At 44.6% G+C, this 19,233-nt stretch overlaps 1 protein-coding gene across 4 annotated transcripts; it reads right to left on the bottom strand.

Annotated features, from left to right (window-relative positions):
• Positions 1-10,001: 10,001 nt before the first annotated feature.
• Positions 10,002-14,815, bottom strand: colec11 (collectin sub-family member 11). 4 transcript variants are annotated; one of them, XM_038967706.1, is made up of 7 exons: positions 14,661-14,770; positions 13,335-13,465; positions 13,103-13,174; positions 11,509-11,580; positions 11,362-11,415; positions 11,185-11,280; positions 10,002-10,981 (listed from the first exon to the last, which is right to left on the bottom strand). In XM_038967706.1, the coding sequence occupies exons 2-7, from the start codon at positions 13,462-13,464 to the stop codon at positions 10,572-10,574; spliced, it is 834 nt and encodes a 277-aa protein (XP_038823634.1). In that variant the 5' UTR covers position 13,465; positions 14,661-14,770; the 3' UTR covers positions 10,002-10,571. The 4 variants fall into 4 exon arrangements, with proteins under 4 accessions (XP_038823634.1, XP_038823635.1, XP_038823633.1 ...); XM_038967707.1 differs by having other exon boundaries at positions 10,002-10,963; positions 13,335-13,489; positions 14,661-14,767; XM_038967705.1 differs by having other exon boundaries at positions 13,335-13,489; positions 14,661-14,767.
• Between the last annotated feature and the right edge of the window lie 4,418 nt (positions 14,816-19,233).

Raw genomic sequence — 19,233 nt, forward strand, 5'->3', positions numbered from 1 at the left:
GGGAGGGGGGCAATGCAAATAGTCTGGGTAGCCATTTGACTAGGTGTTCAGGAGTCTTATGACTTGGAGTAGAAGCTACTTGGACCTAGACTTGGCACTCCGGTACCGCTTGCCGTGCGGTAGCAGAGAGAACTGTCTATGACTAGGATGGCTGGAGTCTGACAATTTATAGGGCCTTCCTCTGACCCCGCATGGTATAAAGGTCCTGGATGGCAGGAAGCTTGACCCCGGTGATGTACTGGGCCGTACGCACTACCCTGTAGTGCCTTGCGGTCGGAGGCCGAGCAGTTGCCATACCAGGCAGTGATGCAACCAGTCAGGATGCTCTCGATGGTGCAGCTATAAAACCTTTTGAGGACCTGAGGACCCATTCCAAATCTTTTCAGTCTCCTGAGGGGGAATAGGTTTTGTCGTGCCCTCTTCACGACTGTCTTGGTGTGCTTGGACCACGTTCATTTGTTGGTGATATGGACCCCAAGGAACTTGACGCTCTCAACCTGCTCCACTACAGCCCCGTCGATGGGAATGGGGGGCGTGCTTGGTCCTCCTTTTCCTGTAGTCCACAATCATCTCCTTTGTCTTGATCACATTGCGGGAGAGGTTGCTGTCCTTGCACCACACGGTCATGTCTCTGACCTCCCTATAGGCTGTCTCATCATTGTCGGTGATCAGTACCACTGTTGTGTCAAATTAGCCATGGATGGAGAAAGGGATTTGGACTTGTGGTTTTACCTAATTCTCCGTACTGGCTTATGATTATAGCGGGGATTCTGATCCAACCTTAAAGTCATACATTGTTCCCCTGACCTGAGAGGATGGAAGTTCAACATGTAGCTAGAAGTAGTAGGGTAATGTTAACTAGCTGACCTGGCGTATTGTTGCTCATGAAAGGATGTTAGGCTAGCGAGCAAGCATTTTCGCCAGGTAGCCTAGGACAACAAATACAAGAAGCACGTACTGTGTGACAGAGTCATAGACCATTTAGGTAACATGGCATTGGTGTTTCTCTACAAGTAGGGATGCTTTTCCTGAGTTCCATAGATGGCACGCACACACACAAAAAACAGTAACATGGACAGCCACATCATATTTAGCTAACGTTGATTGGACCAAATCATTTTTGATCTATTTTAGTTGTCACTGTTATGGATTTTTGCACCAAAATAACCTGTCAATAACCCCCCCTCAAAAAGTAACAGTCATTCAATAATGATCCTTCTCACCCAGCGTTACACCAGAGACACAGGACCACAAAATGAAGGTATGAACCCAGCATTTATTTTCCACAGGTTGGAACTCAACAATTAATCAGGTGCTGATTGGCAGAACTCCGAACCCCATTACTGTAAAAAAGGAATAGAATTTACAACAAACATACTAATCTACTAAGTACCAACATCCCACCACTCCTATTCCTCAATCAGATTAAAATCCACATAAGGCCTTGAAAAGAACCATAGAGGATCTTCCCCAGTGCCACAGATGGCCCTATTACCAGATCCCTGCGACCCTACTTCGCTATCCTTTTTCCAATCACCCAGTGAAAAACCCTCTGAGACACCACCACTTTTAAGGCCTCAACAGGTGCAGTCTTAAAGGCACTATTACACATCCCATGTGCCCTCAATTAGAGCCTATCACACTGCTACAGCAATGGCATTTACACAAAGCATCCTTAATCAATTGATGATGTTGGCAAGGAATCTCCCTTTAAATATACAGACCTATTTGATTCCGATTGAGCGCCGGTGTAATCATTTACCAAAATAATGACTATGTCCATATAAGGTCTTCCTGTTAGGCCAATGGAGTTCCTGCAAGGAAACCATTACAACATTAATTCTAGATTATGAAGCTATGCCCATATATGGAGTTCCAGTCGGGGGCACCATTCCAACATGAATTTCCCCCAATTATGACTCAGCTCATGACAAGAGTATAGTACCTATGCTGTGTTCAAGGTCATGGCATCTTTTCAAATGTTTTCACCCGATGTAATGGAAAAGTTGTTATATGTGCAGACAGTCATCCAAAAATGTTGCTTCTGTCTCTGGTCGGATTACTAGGCCTATATAATTTTACTTATTTTACAGACATTTGTATGGGAGGAAAAGGTCATTTTAAGGACTTCACTAAATGATTATAATTTAAGAAATATGTTCCCAAGTATTCCCACGCATAATAGAGAGACACATAATCGTATACAAATGTCAGCAAGGTTTGAAATTATTATGTTTTAGTCAAACATTAAATCTGTTTGGGCTTCTTTCGGTCAATTTGCAGTCTACAAATTATTTGTCATTTTGTTTCCGGCCCCCCGACCATCCGCTCAACATAAAATCGGCCTTCGGCTGAATCTAGTTGATGATCACCGTTGTAGATGATGCACAAGTATCATAAACCTATTTGTCATAGGTTCACATGCAAGGTATGCTGGTTGAAATTGAATGTGTTTTGGTTTCCTAGAAATAGCTACATCTGGTTTACTTCTTATCTTTACCTGATACATTGTGAACATAATTTTAATTTGGTAGCATCTTGGAAAAACATTCTAAGTAGCTTTTAACTACCCCATCATATGTGAGATTAACAGTGAACAGTGATAGCAGGGTTTTACTATTAGCCACTAGGTGGCAGTAGCCTACACAATACACCAGCAGGACAGTTATACAATGTTTAAATCAACAAAATAATGACAATAGTAGACTACTAGTATAATTTTTTTATTTAATTATATTTTGAACAATACAGGCAAATTATCAACCCCAAACCACATATTTCACCCTGCATCTCCAGAGACTAACTTAAACATCAGCTATCTGAGCAGCTAACCGATCGCTGCAGCTGTACACAGCCCATCTGTAAATAGCCCATCCAATCTACCTACCTCATCCCCATATTGTTTTTATTTACTTTATTGCTCTTTTGCACACCATTATTTCCACTTGCACATCATCATCTGCACATCTATCACTCCAGTGTTAATTTGCTGAATTGTAATTACTTCGCTACTATGGCCTATTTATTGCCTTACCTCCTCACGCCATTTGCACACACTGTATATATACTTTTTTCTATTGTGTTATTGACTGTACGTTTGTTTATTCCATGTGTAACTCTGTGTTGTTGTTTGTGTCGCGCTGCTTTGCTTTATCTTAGCCAGGTCGCAGTTGTAAGTTTGTTCTCAACTGGCCTACCTGGTTAAATAAAGGTGAAATAAAAAATTTAATACATTTTAAAAAATCTCTGAAGACAGTGCAGCATAGAGAATAGAGATATTTAGTACCAGTTCATAAAGCCTATTAGCAAAACATTATGGAATCTCCATGTTTTATTCTGAACATACCTGAAAACATTACTTTTTCTAACCAATTCGTGCCACACAACCTCTTAACCACCATTCAATCAGCCATTGTTATCTGTCAGATGACCTCTCGTGCACTTTCAACCCTATTCCAACCTACACACTGCACATAGCTTAGCTTACATAGTTTATATTAGTGTTCCTGTAAGTGTGCATTCCAATAAATGCATGTCATTAAAAGTTAAAAGAACAACATACAAGACATAATCTTGTTTTTTCCAACATGGATTGGGCCTAGGTAAATAGTTATACAAATTTGAATCACTTCAATAACTCACTATTTTGATGAGTTTGCATGGTAAGGCAATATAACAAAAAGTTCAATATTCAGTATAGCAAAAAACAAATATGGTGAATACGATGACTGGAAAGAATATATTTCTTAATGATACAGTAAATTTAAGCCATTTAAAAATGCAAAATATATTACTTCAGATTATTTACACAAATTATTTTAACTTTAATGTAAGTGTTGTGCGCTACTGGTGGAGAAGTCAGGTGCAGGAGAGCAAATGTTTAACAGTTAACATCCTTCGTGGATATACCACGGAATACAGGGGGGAAAACCAGCCTGGCGCGTAACATGAAACACGTAACAAAAACAATCCCACACAAAGACATGGGGGGGAACAGAGGAAAAAATACATGCAGTGTGATTAGGGAATGTAAACCAGGTGTGCAAGTGTAACGGATGTGAAATGGCTAGCTAGTTAGCGGGTACGCGCTAGTAGCGTTTCAATCAGTTACGTCACTTGCTCTGAAACCTAGAAGTAGTGTTGCCCCTTGCTCTGCAAGGGCCGCGGCTTTTGTGGAGCGATGGGTAACGACGCTTCGTGGGCGACCGTTGTTGATGTGTGCAGAGGGTCCCTGGTTCGCGCCCGTGTCTGGGCGAGGGGACAGAGGTAAAGTTATACTGTTACATTGATGCTGTTGACCCGGATCACTGGTTGCTGCGGAAAAGGAGGAGGTTGAAAGGGGGGTGAGTGTAACGGATGTGAAATGGCTAGCTAGTTAGCGGGTACGCGCTAGTAGCGTTTCAATCAGTTACGTCACTTGCTCTGAAACCTAGAAGTAGTGTTGCCCCTTGCTCTGCAAGGGCCGCGGCTTTTGTGGAGCGATGGGTAACGACGCTTCGTGGGCGACCGTTGTTGATGTGTGCAGAGGGTCCCTGGTTCGCGCCCGTGTCGGGGCGAGGGGGCAGACGTAAAGTTATACTGTTACACAGGGAACAAGACAAAACAAATGGAACAATGAAAAAATGGAGCGGCGATGGCTAGAAAGCCGGTGACGTCGAACAAGGAGAGGAGCCGACTTCGGCGGAAGTCGTGACAGTACCCCCCCTTGACGCGTGGCTCCAGCGGCGCGCCGTCACTGGCCTCGGGGATGACCCGGAGGGCGAGGCGCAGGGCGATCCGGCCGGCGACGGTGGAACTCCCGCAGCAGTTCAGGGTCCAACACATCCGCCACCGGAACCCAGCACCTCTGCTCCGGACCGTACCCCTCCCACTCCACGAGGTACTGAAGGCCCCTCGCCCGACGCCTCGAATCCAGGATGGAACGAACGGAGTACGCCGGGGCCCCCTCGATGTCGAGGGGGCGGAGGAACCTCCAGTACCTCAGATTCCTGGAGCGGACCAACCACCACCGGCCTGAGGAGAGACACATATTTAAAGGGAGAGTCCTCAGGACTTTGAATGGCCCCACAAACCACGGGCCCAGCTTCCGGCAGGGCAGGCGAAGGGGCAGGTTTCGGGTCGAGAGCCAGCCCCGGTCCCCCGGTTGAGGTCCTCACTGCGGTGACGGGCCACGCTGGTTTTTTGGCGCAGCATGGCTCGCTGGAGGTGAACATGGGTGGCTTCCCATGTCTCCTCCGCGCTCCTGAACCAGTCATCCACCACAGGAGCAGATCCACCAGTTGGACAGAACCACCAGTTGGTCAAAAGTGATGGTGTCATCCCTGCAGGCCAACTCCCGTCGGACGTCCTCGCGCAGGCTGCATCGGTAGTGGTCGATAAGGGCCCTGTCATTCCATCCTGCTCCGGCGGCCAATGTCCGGAATTCCAGGGCGAACTCCTGGGCGCTCCTCGTCCCCTGCCTCAAGTGGAAGAGCCGTTCCCCCGCCGCTCTACCCTCGGGCGGATGGTCGAAGACGGCCCGGAAGCGGCGGCAGAACTCCTCGAAGTGGTCCAACGCCGCGTCTCCTTCTCCCCACACGGCGTTTGCCCACTCCAGAACTCTCCCCGAAAGGCATGAGCTGAGGGCGGACACCCTCTCCCTTCCCGAGGGAAGGTATAGGTCCAGCTGTAATAGGAACCCCTGGCACCGTGCTGCCGTCCCATCATACTCCCTGGGAAGGGAGAGACGCATCCCACTGGGACTGGATCCAGGAGAACGCCGCATCCCACTGGGACTGGATCCAGCCGAACGCCACATCCCACTGGGACTGGATACAGGAGAACGCCGCATCCCACTGGGACTGGATCCAGGAGAACGCCGCATCCCACTGGGACTGGATCCAGGAGAACGCCGCATCCCACTGGGACTGGATCCAGGAGAACGCCGCATCCCACTGGGACTGGATCCAGCCGAACGCCGCATCCCACTGGGACTGGATCCAGGAGAACGCCGCATCCCACTGGGACTGGATCCAGCCGAACGCCGCATCCCACTGGGACTGGATCCAGGAGAACGCCGCATCCCACTGGGACTGGATCCAGGAGAACGCCGCCCGAACAAGGAGAGGAGACCACTTCGGCGAAGTCGTGACATTTAACAAAGGAGAAGTGGCTGATTAACTAAAGTAATACATTTGTTAAGGGTCCTTTTGACCCAAAAGGTGCTTTTTCATGACTTCGTCAATCGACTTGTTCTTAATAAATCTAAATAATTGTTTAGTGTTTCTGTATGAATATGGACTTTGAAAAAGTTCAAGTCCGGGTAATTTTGACCCCAGACAAAAACACCTTATTCCCCCTATAGAAATTTGATAGATAGGACCTTTATTTGAATCTAGGTTTCTCTGAATACATAAGTAATCCAGACCCTCAGAGGCTAGAGGGTTACCTGTTGGAGTGATCGTGATCTGATAGAAAGATTACCTGCAGAGATGGAGCACCTTATGCACTCGCCCATGGTTTTAACTAGTTATAACTAGGTATGAACGTGTACAAAATCAAAATGATCTTAGACATATGCTTAGTTGCAGTCAAAACAGACTGTCAGTGGTATGAATACTTGATAGAACTGCAATACAGAAACCAGCTACTCTCTGAATGTACACACTGGGTAATCTAAAAAATATATTTCTTGGTGTGTAATCTAAAATGTTAGAAAATACCATAATTTCTATAATACCCTCCAATAGAGTTAGATGCACTATTGTAAAGTGGTTGTTCCACTGGATATCATAAGGTGAATGCACCAATTTGTAAGTTGCTCTGGTTAAGAGCGTCTGCTAAATGACTTAAATGTAAATGTAAATGTAAATATGCTATATGTGCAACTTGTTATGGTATTTTGGTTGTTATAACATTTGGTTTAAAGTGACTGAGGGTATGGGTATGCTTTTTGAAGCATCCTGCCATTGGCCCTACCACTCCCATTGTTTCACTAGCAGTGATGCTAATACTGGCTGTGGGGTAAGTAAATAAAAAAGACTAAGCCATATTTTTGGTCATTGTTTCTCAGGATCAATGGATGAATAACTTTTTGCCCCCAAAAATGTAGTATATTTAAAATGTTGATGTACTGCCCCTTGTAACGGTCGTTTTTCGGTGAGAGATTAGACCAAGGCGCAGCGGGTTGTGAATACATAACGAACTTTATTTAACAAGACGAAACTAAACACACGAAGAACACTTGATAATTTTACAAAAAACAACAAAACGAATTAGACAGACCTGAACGAGAGAACTTACATAAAACATGAAGAACGCACGAACAAACGCTACAGTCCCGTGTGGTGCGCAGACACAGACACGGACGACAATCACCCACAAACAAACAGTGAGAACAACCTACCTTAATATGACTCAGAGGAAACGTCAAACACCTGCCTCTAATTGAGAGCCATACCAGGCAACCCAAAACCAACATAGAAACAGAAAACATAGACTGCCCACCCAAAACCCACGCCCTGACCAATAAACACAACCCAAACAACAGAAAACAGGTCAGGAACGTGACAGAACCCCCCCCTCAAGGTGCGAACTCCGGGCGCACCCCTACAACTCAAGGGGAGGGTCTGGGTGGGCATCTGTCCGCGGTGGCGGCTCCGGCGGTGGACGAGGACACCACTCCACCACTGTCTTTGTCCCTCTCCTTCGCGTCCTTTGAGTGGCGACCCTCGCCCCCGACCATGGTCCAGGAACCCTCACTAAGGCCCCTCCTACATAGAGGAGACAGCTCAGGACAGAGAGGTAGCTCAGGACAGAGAGGTAGCTCAGGACAGAGGGACAACTCTGTACTGGGTGGCAGCTCCGGACTGGAGGGCAGCTCATGACTGGAGGGCAGCTCATGACTGGAGGGCAGCTCATGACTGGAGGGCAGCTCATGACTGGAGGGCAGCTCATGACTGGAGGGCAGCTCATGACTGGAGGGCAGCTCATGACTGGAGGGCAGCTCATGACTGGAGGGCAGCTCATGACTGAAGGGCAGCTCATGACTGGAGGGCAGCTCATGACTGAAGGGCAGCTCATGACTGGAGGGCAGCTCATGACTGGAGGGCAGCTCATGACTGGCTGGCAGCTCATGACTGGCTGGCGGCTCTGGCAGCTCCTGACTGACGGACGGCTCTAGCGGCTCCTGACTGACGGACGGCTCTAATGGCTCGTGGCAGACGGACGGCTCAGAAGGCGCTGGGCAGACGGATGGCTCAGAAGGCGCTGGGCAGACGGATGGCTCAGAAGGCGCTGGGCAGACGGATGGCTCAGAAGGCGCTGGGCAGACGGATGGCTCAGAAGGCGCTGGGCAGACGGATGGCTCAGAAGGCGCTGGGCAGACGGATGGCTCAGAAGGCGCTGGGCAGACGGATGGCTCAGACGGCGCTGGGCAGACGGATGGCTCAGACGGCGCTGGGCAGACGGATGGCTCAGACGGCGCTGGGCAGACGGATGGCTCAGACGGCGCTGGGCAGACGGATGGCTCAGACGGCGCTGGGCAGACGGATGGCTCAGACGGCGCTGGGCAGACGGATGGCTCAGACGGCGCTGGGCAGACAGGCAGTGCAGAAGGCGTTGGGCAGACGGCCGACTCTGACCCGCTGAGGCGCACAGTAGGCCTGGTGCGTGGTGCCGGAACTGGTGATACCGGACTGGAGACACGCACCTCAAGGCTAGTGCGGGGAGCAGGAACAGGGCACACTGGACTCGATGCGCACTATAGGCCTGGTGCGTGGTACCGGAACTGGAGGTACCGGGCTGAGGGCACGCACCTCAGGGCGAGTGCGGGGAGAAGGAACAGTGCGTACAGGGCTCTGGAGACGCACAGGAGGCTTGGTGCGTGGTGCAGGCACTGGTGGTACTGAGCTGGGGCGGGAAGGTGGCGCCGGATATACCGGACCGTGTAGGCGTACTGGCTCCCTTGAGCACTGAACCTGCCCAACCTTACCTGGTTGTATGCTCCCCGTCGCCTGACCAGTGCGGGGAGGTGGAATAACCCGCACTGGGCTATGTAGGCGAACCGGGGACACCATGCGTAAGGCTGGTGCCATGTAAGCCGGCCCAAGGAGACGTACTGGTGGCCAGATATGTAGAGCCGGCTTCATGGCACTTGGCTCAATGCTCAATCTAGCCCTACCAGTGCGGGGAGGTGGAATAACCCGCACCGGGCTATGAACACGTACAGGAGACACCATGCGCTCTACTGCATAACACGGTGTCTGCCCGTACTCTCGCTCTCCACGGTAAGCCCGGGAAGTAGGCGCAGGTCTCCTACCTGCCCTAGACCCACTACCTCTTAGCCCCCCCCCCCCCAAGAAATTTTTGGGTTGTACTTGCGGGCTTTTCGGGCTTCCGTGCTAGACGCGTCCCCTCATAACACCGGTTCCTCTCTCCGGTTTCCTCCGCTCTCCGAGCTGCCTCCAGCTGTTCCCATGGGCGGCGATTCACTTCAACTTTAGCCCATGGTCCTTTTCCTTCCATGATTTCCTCCCAAGACCAGAAATCCTGCTTCGTGCGCTGTCCGTTAACCCGCTGCTTGATCCGGGTTTGGTGGGTGATTCTGTAACGGTCGTTTTTCGGTGAGAGAGTAGACCAAGGCGCAGCGGGTTGTGAATACATAACAAACTTTATTTAACAAGACGAAACTAAACACACGAAGAACACTTGATAATTTTACAAAAAACAACAAAACGAATTAGACAGACCTGAACGAGAGAACTTACATAAAACATGAAGAACGCACGAACAAACGCTACAGTCCCGTGTGGTGCGCAGACACAGACACGGACGACAATCACCCACAAACAAACAGTGAGAACAACCTACCTTAATATGACTCTCAATCAGAGGAAACGTCAAACACCTGCCTCTAATTGAGAGCCATACCAGGCAACCCAAAACCAACATAGAAACAGAAAACATAGACTGCCCACCCAAAACTCACGCCCTGACCAATAAACACAACCCAAACAACAGAAAACAGGTCAGGAACGTGACACCCCTTTAATTGGACATCGATTTTACTACATAAATATGACAAAATTAATGTTTACTTCAAAATTCTAAAAACTGAATGAACTGAATGAAAAACGCCAAGGGGATGAATACTTTTGCAAGGCACTGTATGTAACTATGTTGGTAGTTTGAGGGTTAAAAATCAGTTCACTTCAAGATACAATATATAACTCACATAAACATGACAAGAAATAGACAAAAAAAGTTTCATCTTCAAAAAGCAGATACCAAGTAGATTAAGAGATCAAGGTAGAAATTGCTGTATCCATTAAATGCAATGGTTTATAAAAACAGCATCCATTCAAGTCAAAAAGGAAGAAAACTGGAACAACTGAGAAGAAACCCCTTGTCTTTACACAACTGTTGTTGCACGTCAGTACCCAATCTTTTATACTGTACAATGATATTTAGCACTGGTGGGTGATTACATTTAAATGTAGCTGTGTCAAAATAATTCAACATACTGAACAAGATCTGAAGAACTCTATAAAAGGCTTCTCTATAACTCACTACCACTTTCAAACAAATGCTCCTCAGACACTGTCCTTGTCAAACTCACAGACAAAGTACATGGTGGGGTGGCAGGCAACATCGGTCCAGTCCCCCACCGCCACCATTTCAGCACAGTCCTCGTCCTCGTAGGCATTGTTAGGTTCCCCTTCCCTCCACTTGCTGAAGGTGCTCATTGGGGAGCTATCCACGTAGGTGAAATGGCCCTCGCGGTCTATGTCGTTGATACCAATGTACACCCGGCTCAGGCCCGCCTCTGTGATGTACCCAGCGATGGCCGTATTGGCCCCTTCATCCTTGGGCATGGCCAGGTGTCCACCCCTCCCCTGACAATAGACTTCTGCGTCGGTGTAGCGTTTCTCCTCCTTGACCAGCAGATAGACCTTGCTGTCGGTCTCTTTGATGCCGGCAACAGCTGCAGGGGAGGGCAGTGCTGAAAAATGAGCACTTGTATTTCTATAATCACACCGACATATATACCCAGCGTTTACTTTGTGAATGGAAGAAAACAAAGCAAAATGGTCTACGATACGAGCATTTAAACTAATACTGAAATGAAACTGATAGCTCTATGTCTTTACGTCACTCATTGGAAATTCCTAATTTAACATTCAACCAGACATCCTGAAAGCGTACCATTTTTTATGAACTTCAGCTCATTGGATAACTGTGTCACTAGGATGTCCATCTCGCCAATAATTTTCCTCAGGGGTGTGCATTCACATGGAACACCTGATGAGACAAAACAAAACGTGGCTTGGGCTTATTGTTAACTAGACCTAGAATGTTTCTCCAAACAAATAAATGTTTTACCTGGATCACCATTCGGGCCCCTTGATCCAAGATCACCCATATCTCCCTTTACACCTGAGAGTAGAAACATTGTTAAAGTACATGGAAAATATAGCAATGCATCCCTAAACAGAAGAGTAAATGCAAGTTGTTCTGTTTTTTTCCAACCTTTGACTCCACTGGGGCCAATCTTCCCATAATGTCCCATTATACCCTTCTGTCCTTTAACTCCCAGATGTCCTGTAGGGAAACATGTTTTACTGTTACTAGAAGTGTTTTGTTACTGATTTCAGAATCAAAGTAATACGTGGGTTAAATAACAAAGCCTCTGCATCCCACTGCTGGCTTGCTTCTGAAGCAAAGCAGGGTTGGTCCTGGTCAATCCCTGGATGGGAGGCCAGATGCTGCTGGAAGTTTTGTTAGAGGGCCAGTAGGAGGCACCCTTTCCTCTGGTCTAAAAAAAATATCCCAACGCCCCTATGGAGTGATTGGGGACATTGCCCTGTGTAGGGTGCTGTCTTTTGGATTGGACGTTTAATGGGTGTCCTGACTCTCTGTGGTCAATAAAGATCCCATGGGCACTTATTGTAAGAGTAGGGGTGTTAACCCCGGTGTCCTGGCTAAATTTCCAATCTGGCCCTCATACCATCATAGTCACCTAATCATCCCCAGCTTACAATTGGCTCATTCATCCCACCTCCTCTCCCCTGTAACTATTCCCCAAGTTGTTGCTGTAAATGAGAATGTGTTCTCAGTCAACTTACCTGGTTAAATAAAAAAAATTAAAAAAAATGTCTTTGGGGACAGCGTCCACCAAGCCCCATAGACTTAGATAGACATTGTAACTGAGCCATTATGGCGTCTGTGAGAGCCATCTCCATTTTGAAGTAGTGAATTTTATTCTTCTACTACTTCTATGACAAACAAACTGAAAGGGTGCATACTGCAATTTACTGCCAATTGCAGTTATGGAATGTTTGTTCACGAGTAAACTCATTGGCTGCTCCCTCCTGGTGACCTGGATGGAATTATGTGATCCTTCCTTAACCCATAGGAAGTCCCACCCAGTTGACTACTTCAAAATGGTGAAAGTCCTCAATGGCGCTGCCCATGCTAAAACCGACTTTTGGACACTAGAGTACTCTATCTATCTCTATGACCAGTCCTCATTAATTAACAGCTGCTGTAAACACTTGTCAGTGATTCTGGGTAGTGTTTCTCACGCAACTTCTGACCTAAAGTAAACATTCTGTTGCTCTGGACTGCCTAGCAGTGATGTAACCAGCGCACAACATCCTCTAGAGAAATGATTGTCAGTACATGCTGTGATCTTTACTCTAGTTCCTGCAATAACTGTCCAATTAAATAAATACATCATAGAATCATGTTGTTAAAGGAAATATGATTATTTTAAACCATTCTGGGAAAAATCTGTATGGTTCTAGTCTATTGTAAAATAAATAAGTCCACAAATGTAGTGAGACACCTTAGTGATAGGCCAAAGGGTTATCCAAAGACCTTTTCTGAAGGGAAATCAGTAGGCGTGTCCAAAAAGCTTTTCATGACAACCAAATTCTCAAGCAGATAACTACTCCCAACACCCTACAACGCTGAAAAACATACCACGCCCAAGTTTCCCAAGTCCAGCCTCCATAGAGTCAAAACTTTGTGATATTGTGAGGGATGTCATCAAAGCATAGCACCTGTACAGAGAGAATGCTGAACGTTGTTTTTGCTTCTGTTTTCAAAGATAGAGGCTTACCTATCTCCCCTGGTGGACCCATTCTTCCTGGTCTCCCAGGTGCTCCTTTCACTCCCTTTTCTCCTTCCTCTCCTGTCAAATGGAGAGAAAGCTTCATGAATCAAAACACAAACTGCACAACTCTGAAATGTTATTACTGTTGATAAATAGTGCACACTGCAATCCTATGAGTCCTATATGATTTCTGAGCGTGTTTTAGACTCTAATTTTTGATGAAAGCGTGAGTGTATGCCTTTGAGTCCTGGGACGAGAATTTGGACAGAGCAGGGTTCGTCTGACATGTGCAGTCCATGAGCTGACTCCATCAGGGTCAGCCCCAGTAGAGTGATAAGTACACAAGGCATCAGCTTCTCTCCTCTCATCCTGCAACATGGATGGGTTGATGGACTGGAAGAAATTGTATGAGATATACACTGACACAAACACACACACAGATACAGGTAACTGCCAAAATAAAAGAAACACCAACATAAAGTGTCTTAATAGGGCCTTGGGCCACCAACGAGCCGCCAGAACAGCTTCAATGCACCTTAGCATAGATTCTACAGTACAAGTGTCTGGAAATCTATTGGAGGGGTGACACCATTCTTCAACGAGAAATTCCATAATTTGGTGTTTTGTTGATGGTGGTGGAAAAAGCCGTCTCATGCGTTGCTCCAGAATCTCCAATAATGTTAAATTAGGTTGATATCTGGTGACTGAGACGGCCATGGCATATGGTTTACATCATTTTCATGATCATTACACCATTCAGTGACTACCTGTGCCCTGTGGATGGGGACATTTCCACTGCGCACAGATGTCAATTCAATGTCTATTCCACATTGGTTCAATGTAAATTTAATTGAAATGACGTGGGAACAACATTGATTCAACCAGTTTGTGCCCAGTGGGTTGTCATCCTATTGGGGCATAGCCATGGTAGACATGGTAATAATGGCCTGCCCAGCATTTTTATACATGACCCTAAGCATGATGGGATGTTATTTGCTTAATTAAACTCAGGAACCACACCTGTGTGGAAGCACCTGCTTTAAAAAATCATTTGTATCTCCCACATTTACTTTGTGTTTCCATTATTTTGGCAGTTACCTGTACATCTGAAGAGCAGAGTTAAGACTGTTTTGCAGTAAATTGAGAAAAGACAACATCATGGTACAATTAATCGTGGTACAATTAAGTCTGATATGAGTAATGATTACCCAAGTCTATGTGATAGTGTGCTTTTATACAGTCCATCACAACAACTGATTGGAGACCTCAAACCAACCCTTTCACATCACTCAATATAACAACAACAAAAAATTGGTGAAACTTCCAGTAGCCTAAGCCAGAATGTATCTGACCTAAGACCAAATTTCCTTATCTGGCTTTGATGTCAATTCCCTTGAAAAGTGCCTTGGCACATGCCAGATGAAACAATACAGAGTGCTGTGACAAATCACATACAGCCAAACAACATCCAAAGATGAAGCAACCTTGGTTGGTTTATCATGACATACACAGGATACTGTTATATGGGTCTCAAGTCACATCAAAGTTTCTAAATGTAACCTACCTTTTGTGGAGTTTTCCAGACCCACAAAGCAGCAAGTAGCTTCACTTTGAGGATTATTCCAAATGATCCACATGAGTTAACATGGGGTTGCACACTGGTGGTTTTTCCAGGGATTTCATGTTTCCTTCTCAGGACCCTAGAATGTGTGTGATAGGTCGTTTCACAGATAAAGCCAAAGGCAGCTGGGGCTTCAAAGATAATTGGATGGGAAAGCATGGGGGTCATTGACAACATCCACTTCTGATAGCACACAAACTAAATTAAAGGGGATTAAAAACTATAAGGTCCATTCTTGATTTTCACACGAATACTGAAATATATGTTCTGTGAATAGGTTATGATGTAGCTAGTACAAAACAACAACCTAATAGAGTTGCAATGTCAGTTCTCAGTTTACACAAAAACATTTAAGTACAAAAACTATACGGTGCTTTTCTACTAGCCTGAGTACCAGTCTCTTTAGCTAACGTTCTACTCGTCATTGCCAAACTGGTCTTTCAGCAATCTTCAAATATGAACATTCTATCATTAATGAGCTTGAGGTTATCCTGATTCCATAACCTTCACAGCTATCGTCCAATCACAATGTATACGTAAATTAGACTGATAGGAAGACGTTCTAACTTAATTCAATAATTTTATTGGATTGACTATATTCCTACTATATTGTTACTTCTGGGACACGCATTGGCCTAGGTTACTGGTTCCAGGGCTATAAGAGGAATACAGAGGATGGAAGCGAGAGAGGCCAGGGAAATAAATCAACAAATACCCTACCATCTAACCCTACACTCATTAAAAACCCACCACCCTACTCCACTATTTAAACCTATCTAGTCCTACCTCAGGCCAACAGCCTGAAAGGACAGGACACCACCACTCAACAAACCCTGTAACTCTTCTGACGTCAAATCTCTCACACCCAAATACTTCTCTGCAGTTGCCACCACAACCTCTATTTTCTGTGATTTACGTTCCATCCTTGCAGTACAGTTTATAACCATTGCTATGAATGCTAAAAAGCCAATCTTACTGAAGCATATATCACTCGTTGGCCTATCCCTCTGTACTGATACAGATCTACACTACTCACACGAATCCTCCTTGACCCATCTCCCTCAACTTTCGCTGCCTCAGCATACGGCACAATATGCTCTACTCTAAGTAACCTCAACCTGCCTCTCTTGCACCAGACATTTCTGATTCCCACCCAGCCCCATGGGCACCCATACAATTAACACATACCGCTTCTTACCCCAATCAAATCAAATCAAATCAAATCAAATGTATTTATATAGCCCTTACATCAGCTGATATCTCAAAGTGCTGTACAGAAACCCAGCCTAAAACCCCAAACAACAAGCAATGCAGGTGTAGAAGCACGGTGGCTAGGAAAAGCTCCCTAGAAATGCTACACACTCCTTTGTCTCGTGCCCTTCTGCACACTTCTCACACCTAGGAACCTCCCTTCTACAGACTGCTGCCACATGCCCATAAACTTGACACCTGTAACTTCTTACATTTATTTGGCACATAAACTTGTACGGGATAAATGGAATATCCTAACATCAATCACTTTGTCAGGCAGAGACTCAATATCAAAAGCTATGCACGCAACTTTTGTGTCAATGAATTGAAGTTAAACATCGCCAAATGCGTCAATTTAATTAAATGTGCAAAAAAAGCATAGTGTCTAAGTCTATTTAATGAATCCCAACAGATCGTAAAGCAGGGAATCCCCATTCCCCACTGAGTTAATTTTTGGAAGTGTCAAATTCACGTTCTCATCCATAAATGCATATCAAGTACAAGCGTGCTGCCCAGCAGCTCACATCAGCAGGATGGATGGGCGTCTAACGTGGATCGCTAGAATAATGATTATGATCACATTTCCTCAATTTAAATATTAGGCCTATGGGGACACCTATACATTTGAAAGCCAAGCACGAGTGATCACTGTAATCTTAATATCGTCTAGGCATGATGTTAAAATATCATCACGCCTAGAATAAAAAACACCAGGCTTCTGTCATAGACTTAATTTAATAAAAAAAGTAAAGAATTACAGGGGGTAGTTTAGAGAAATGAATCCCGTGCAAATCTTCCTCTGGAATAAGGCACATGCTTGGATAATAATGACATAACCAACATCTCTAGTACAGTGGTGGAAAAAGTACCCAATTTGTCATACTTGAGTAAAAGTAAATATACTTTAATAGAAAATGACTCAAGTAAAAGTTAAAGTCACCCAGTAAAATACTACTTGAGTAAAAGTTTTAAAGTATTTTTTTTTAAACACTTAAGTATCAAAAGTAAATGTAATTGCTAAAATATACTTAAGTATCAAAAGTGAAAATAAATGTATAAATAATTTAAAATTCCTTATATTAAGCAAACCAGACGGCACAATATTCTTGTTTTTTAAATTTCCAACACTTAGACATAATTTACAAACAAAGCATGTGTGTTTAATGAGTCCACCAGATCAGAGGCAGTAGGGATGACTAGGGATGTTCTCTTGATAAGTGCATGAATTGGGGCATTTTCCTTCATGCTAAGCAATCAAAATGTAATGAGCACTTTTGTGCGTCAGGGAAAATGTATTGAGTAAAAAGTACATTATTTTCTTTAGGAATGTAGTGAAGTAAAAGTAAAAGTTGTCAAAAATATAAATAGTAAAGTAAACTACAGATACCTTAAAACGACTTAAGTACTAAAAATACTTGAATGTACTGTTTAAGTAGTTTTTGGGTGTATCTGTACTTTACGATTTATATTTTTGACATTCCGAAAGAAAATAATATTTTTACTCTAAACTTTCCCTGACACTCAAACGTCCTCGTTACATTTTGAATGCTTAGCAGGACAGGAAATGTATCAAGATAACATCCCTGGTCCTCCCTACTGCCTCTGATCTGGCGGACTCACTAAACACAAAATGCTTCGTTTGTAAATAACCTCTAAGTGTTGTAGTGTCCCTGGCTATCTGTAAATAAATTTTAAAAAACAAGACAATTGTGCCGTATGGTTTGCTTAATATAATGAATTTTAAATTATTTATACTTTTACTTTTGATATTTAAGTATATTTTGGCGCTCATTGTTACAATGTGATGAACAGGCATCTGAGGCGCTGATTGGCTCAGCCTCCAATCAATGTTGAACGTTCACATTTTGATGACACCACGGATAGGTGGTTATAGGTGGGCGTGCGAATAATTTCGGTCATCTTCAGAATTGCAGACATGTTCTGTGAAAAAAAAGGCTAGTATTTTGCTAGATTAATGAAAAGTTCCATTAACCAACCATAATAGCTGTGTATACAATCAGTTCAAATCAAGCTAGCGAGCGAACTGATTAGCTGGCTAAATTAGCTACGACATTTGCGTTAGCTTACTATCAAGGTTTGTTTATCCAGTTCAGAAGATGTTTTGCGTTTCAATTCACATAACATTCGTCTACTCTCCACCAGTTTAGTTAATATTGCGAAGAGAGTGGTTGTTCATTTTTTTGTGTGTCTGAAAATAACTAACATAGTACCGAATGAAAGAAGAAAGCTAGCTAAAGCTAACCCTTGCAAGTTGGACCTCGGTGACAGTGAAAAATATTGATGTTTTTCCAATGAATATATGTTTACCTGACTTTGGTAGCAACCCAGCAATACAGTTCTGATGCTTCGTGTTGTGGGTAGGCTAATTAATGGATGGGTGACTAATGGATTTGGATTTCCTCAATTTGATATGTTTTATTTTCCAACAGTTTTACCTGCACTGCTGACTGACAAATGAAAAAACGTTGTGCAAATAAACATTTGAAAAGATCTCTCAAAGGAAATGCCATTGGACTCAATATGTTGGGAATTGGCAAGATGCCTAGGTATGTGTTTCTATGAAGTTTAGTTTGCTTAGCTACAAACTCATTAATGTTTAACAATTATCTTTTGCTTTTGAAAATCCACATCTTTTAAAACTCACTTTTTGTCACCACAGCTCTCAAAATGAAGCAGTGCATTTCGGCACAGTCCTCAACCACAGTGACTACTTCATTCTGAGCCAGGTACCCTCTCCAGGAGTGGTTGTCCAAGGCAGCATCTTCCAACATGCGTTTACCCCTGCTTTAGTGCTTCAGAATAATGCCCAAAGGTGAGGTATCCCTTATTTAAAAGGTAATGAAGGATTTTAAACATTTGTCACTCATGTCTGGAATGCATTCTAGGATTGACGGCACACTATGTCTTCAAACAGAAGAATCGCCCAAGAAAAATCCTTCTCTCCTACAACCTGCAGGTAAATGGTTATTCACTTGACTGCCATTTCATAAGAATCCTACTGTACAGAGTAAATCCAATCCTTGACATAATGCTTATTGTTTTTATGTAGTTGTGTTGTCAAGTGATGTCAAGGAAGAAACCTCAGTCTGTTCTGGTACGCCAATGTCAGGGACTAGTCACTCTTCACCAACGCCCTCTGGTGGCAGTTTGGAGACAGTCGCTGATGACGATGACTTCACAAGCAATTACTTTACCAACTCCAAAACCAGACTACCAAGGAAGAAGCGAATGAAAGACCCGGTAT

Source organism: Salvelinus namaycush, chromosome 28 (assembly GCF_016432855.1).
Source record: "Salvelinus namaycush isolate Seneca chromosome 28, SaNama_1.0, whole genome shotgun sequence".
Classification (NCBI taxonomy): Eukaryota; Metazoa; Chordata; class Actinopteri; order Salmoniformes; family Salmonidae; genus Salvelinus; species Salvelinus namaycush.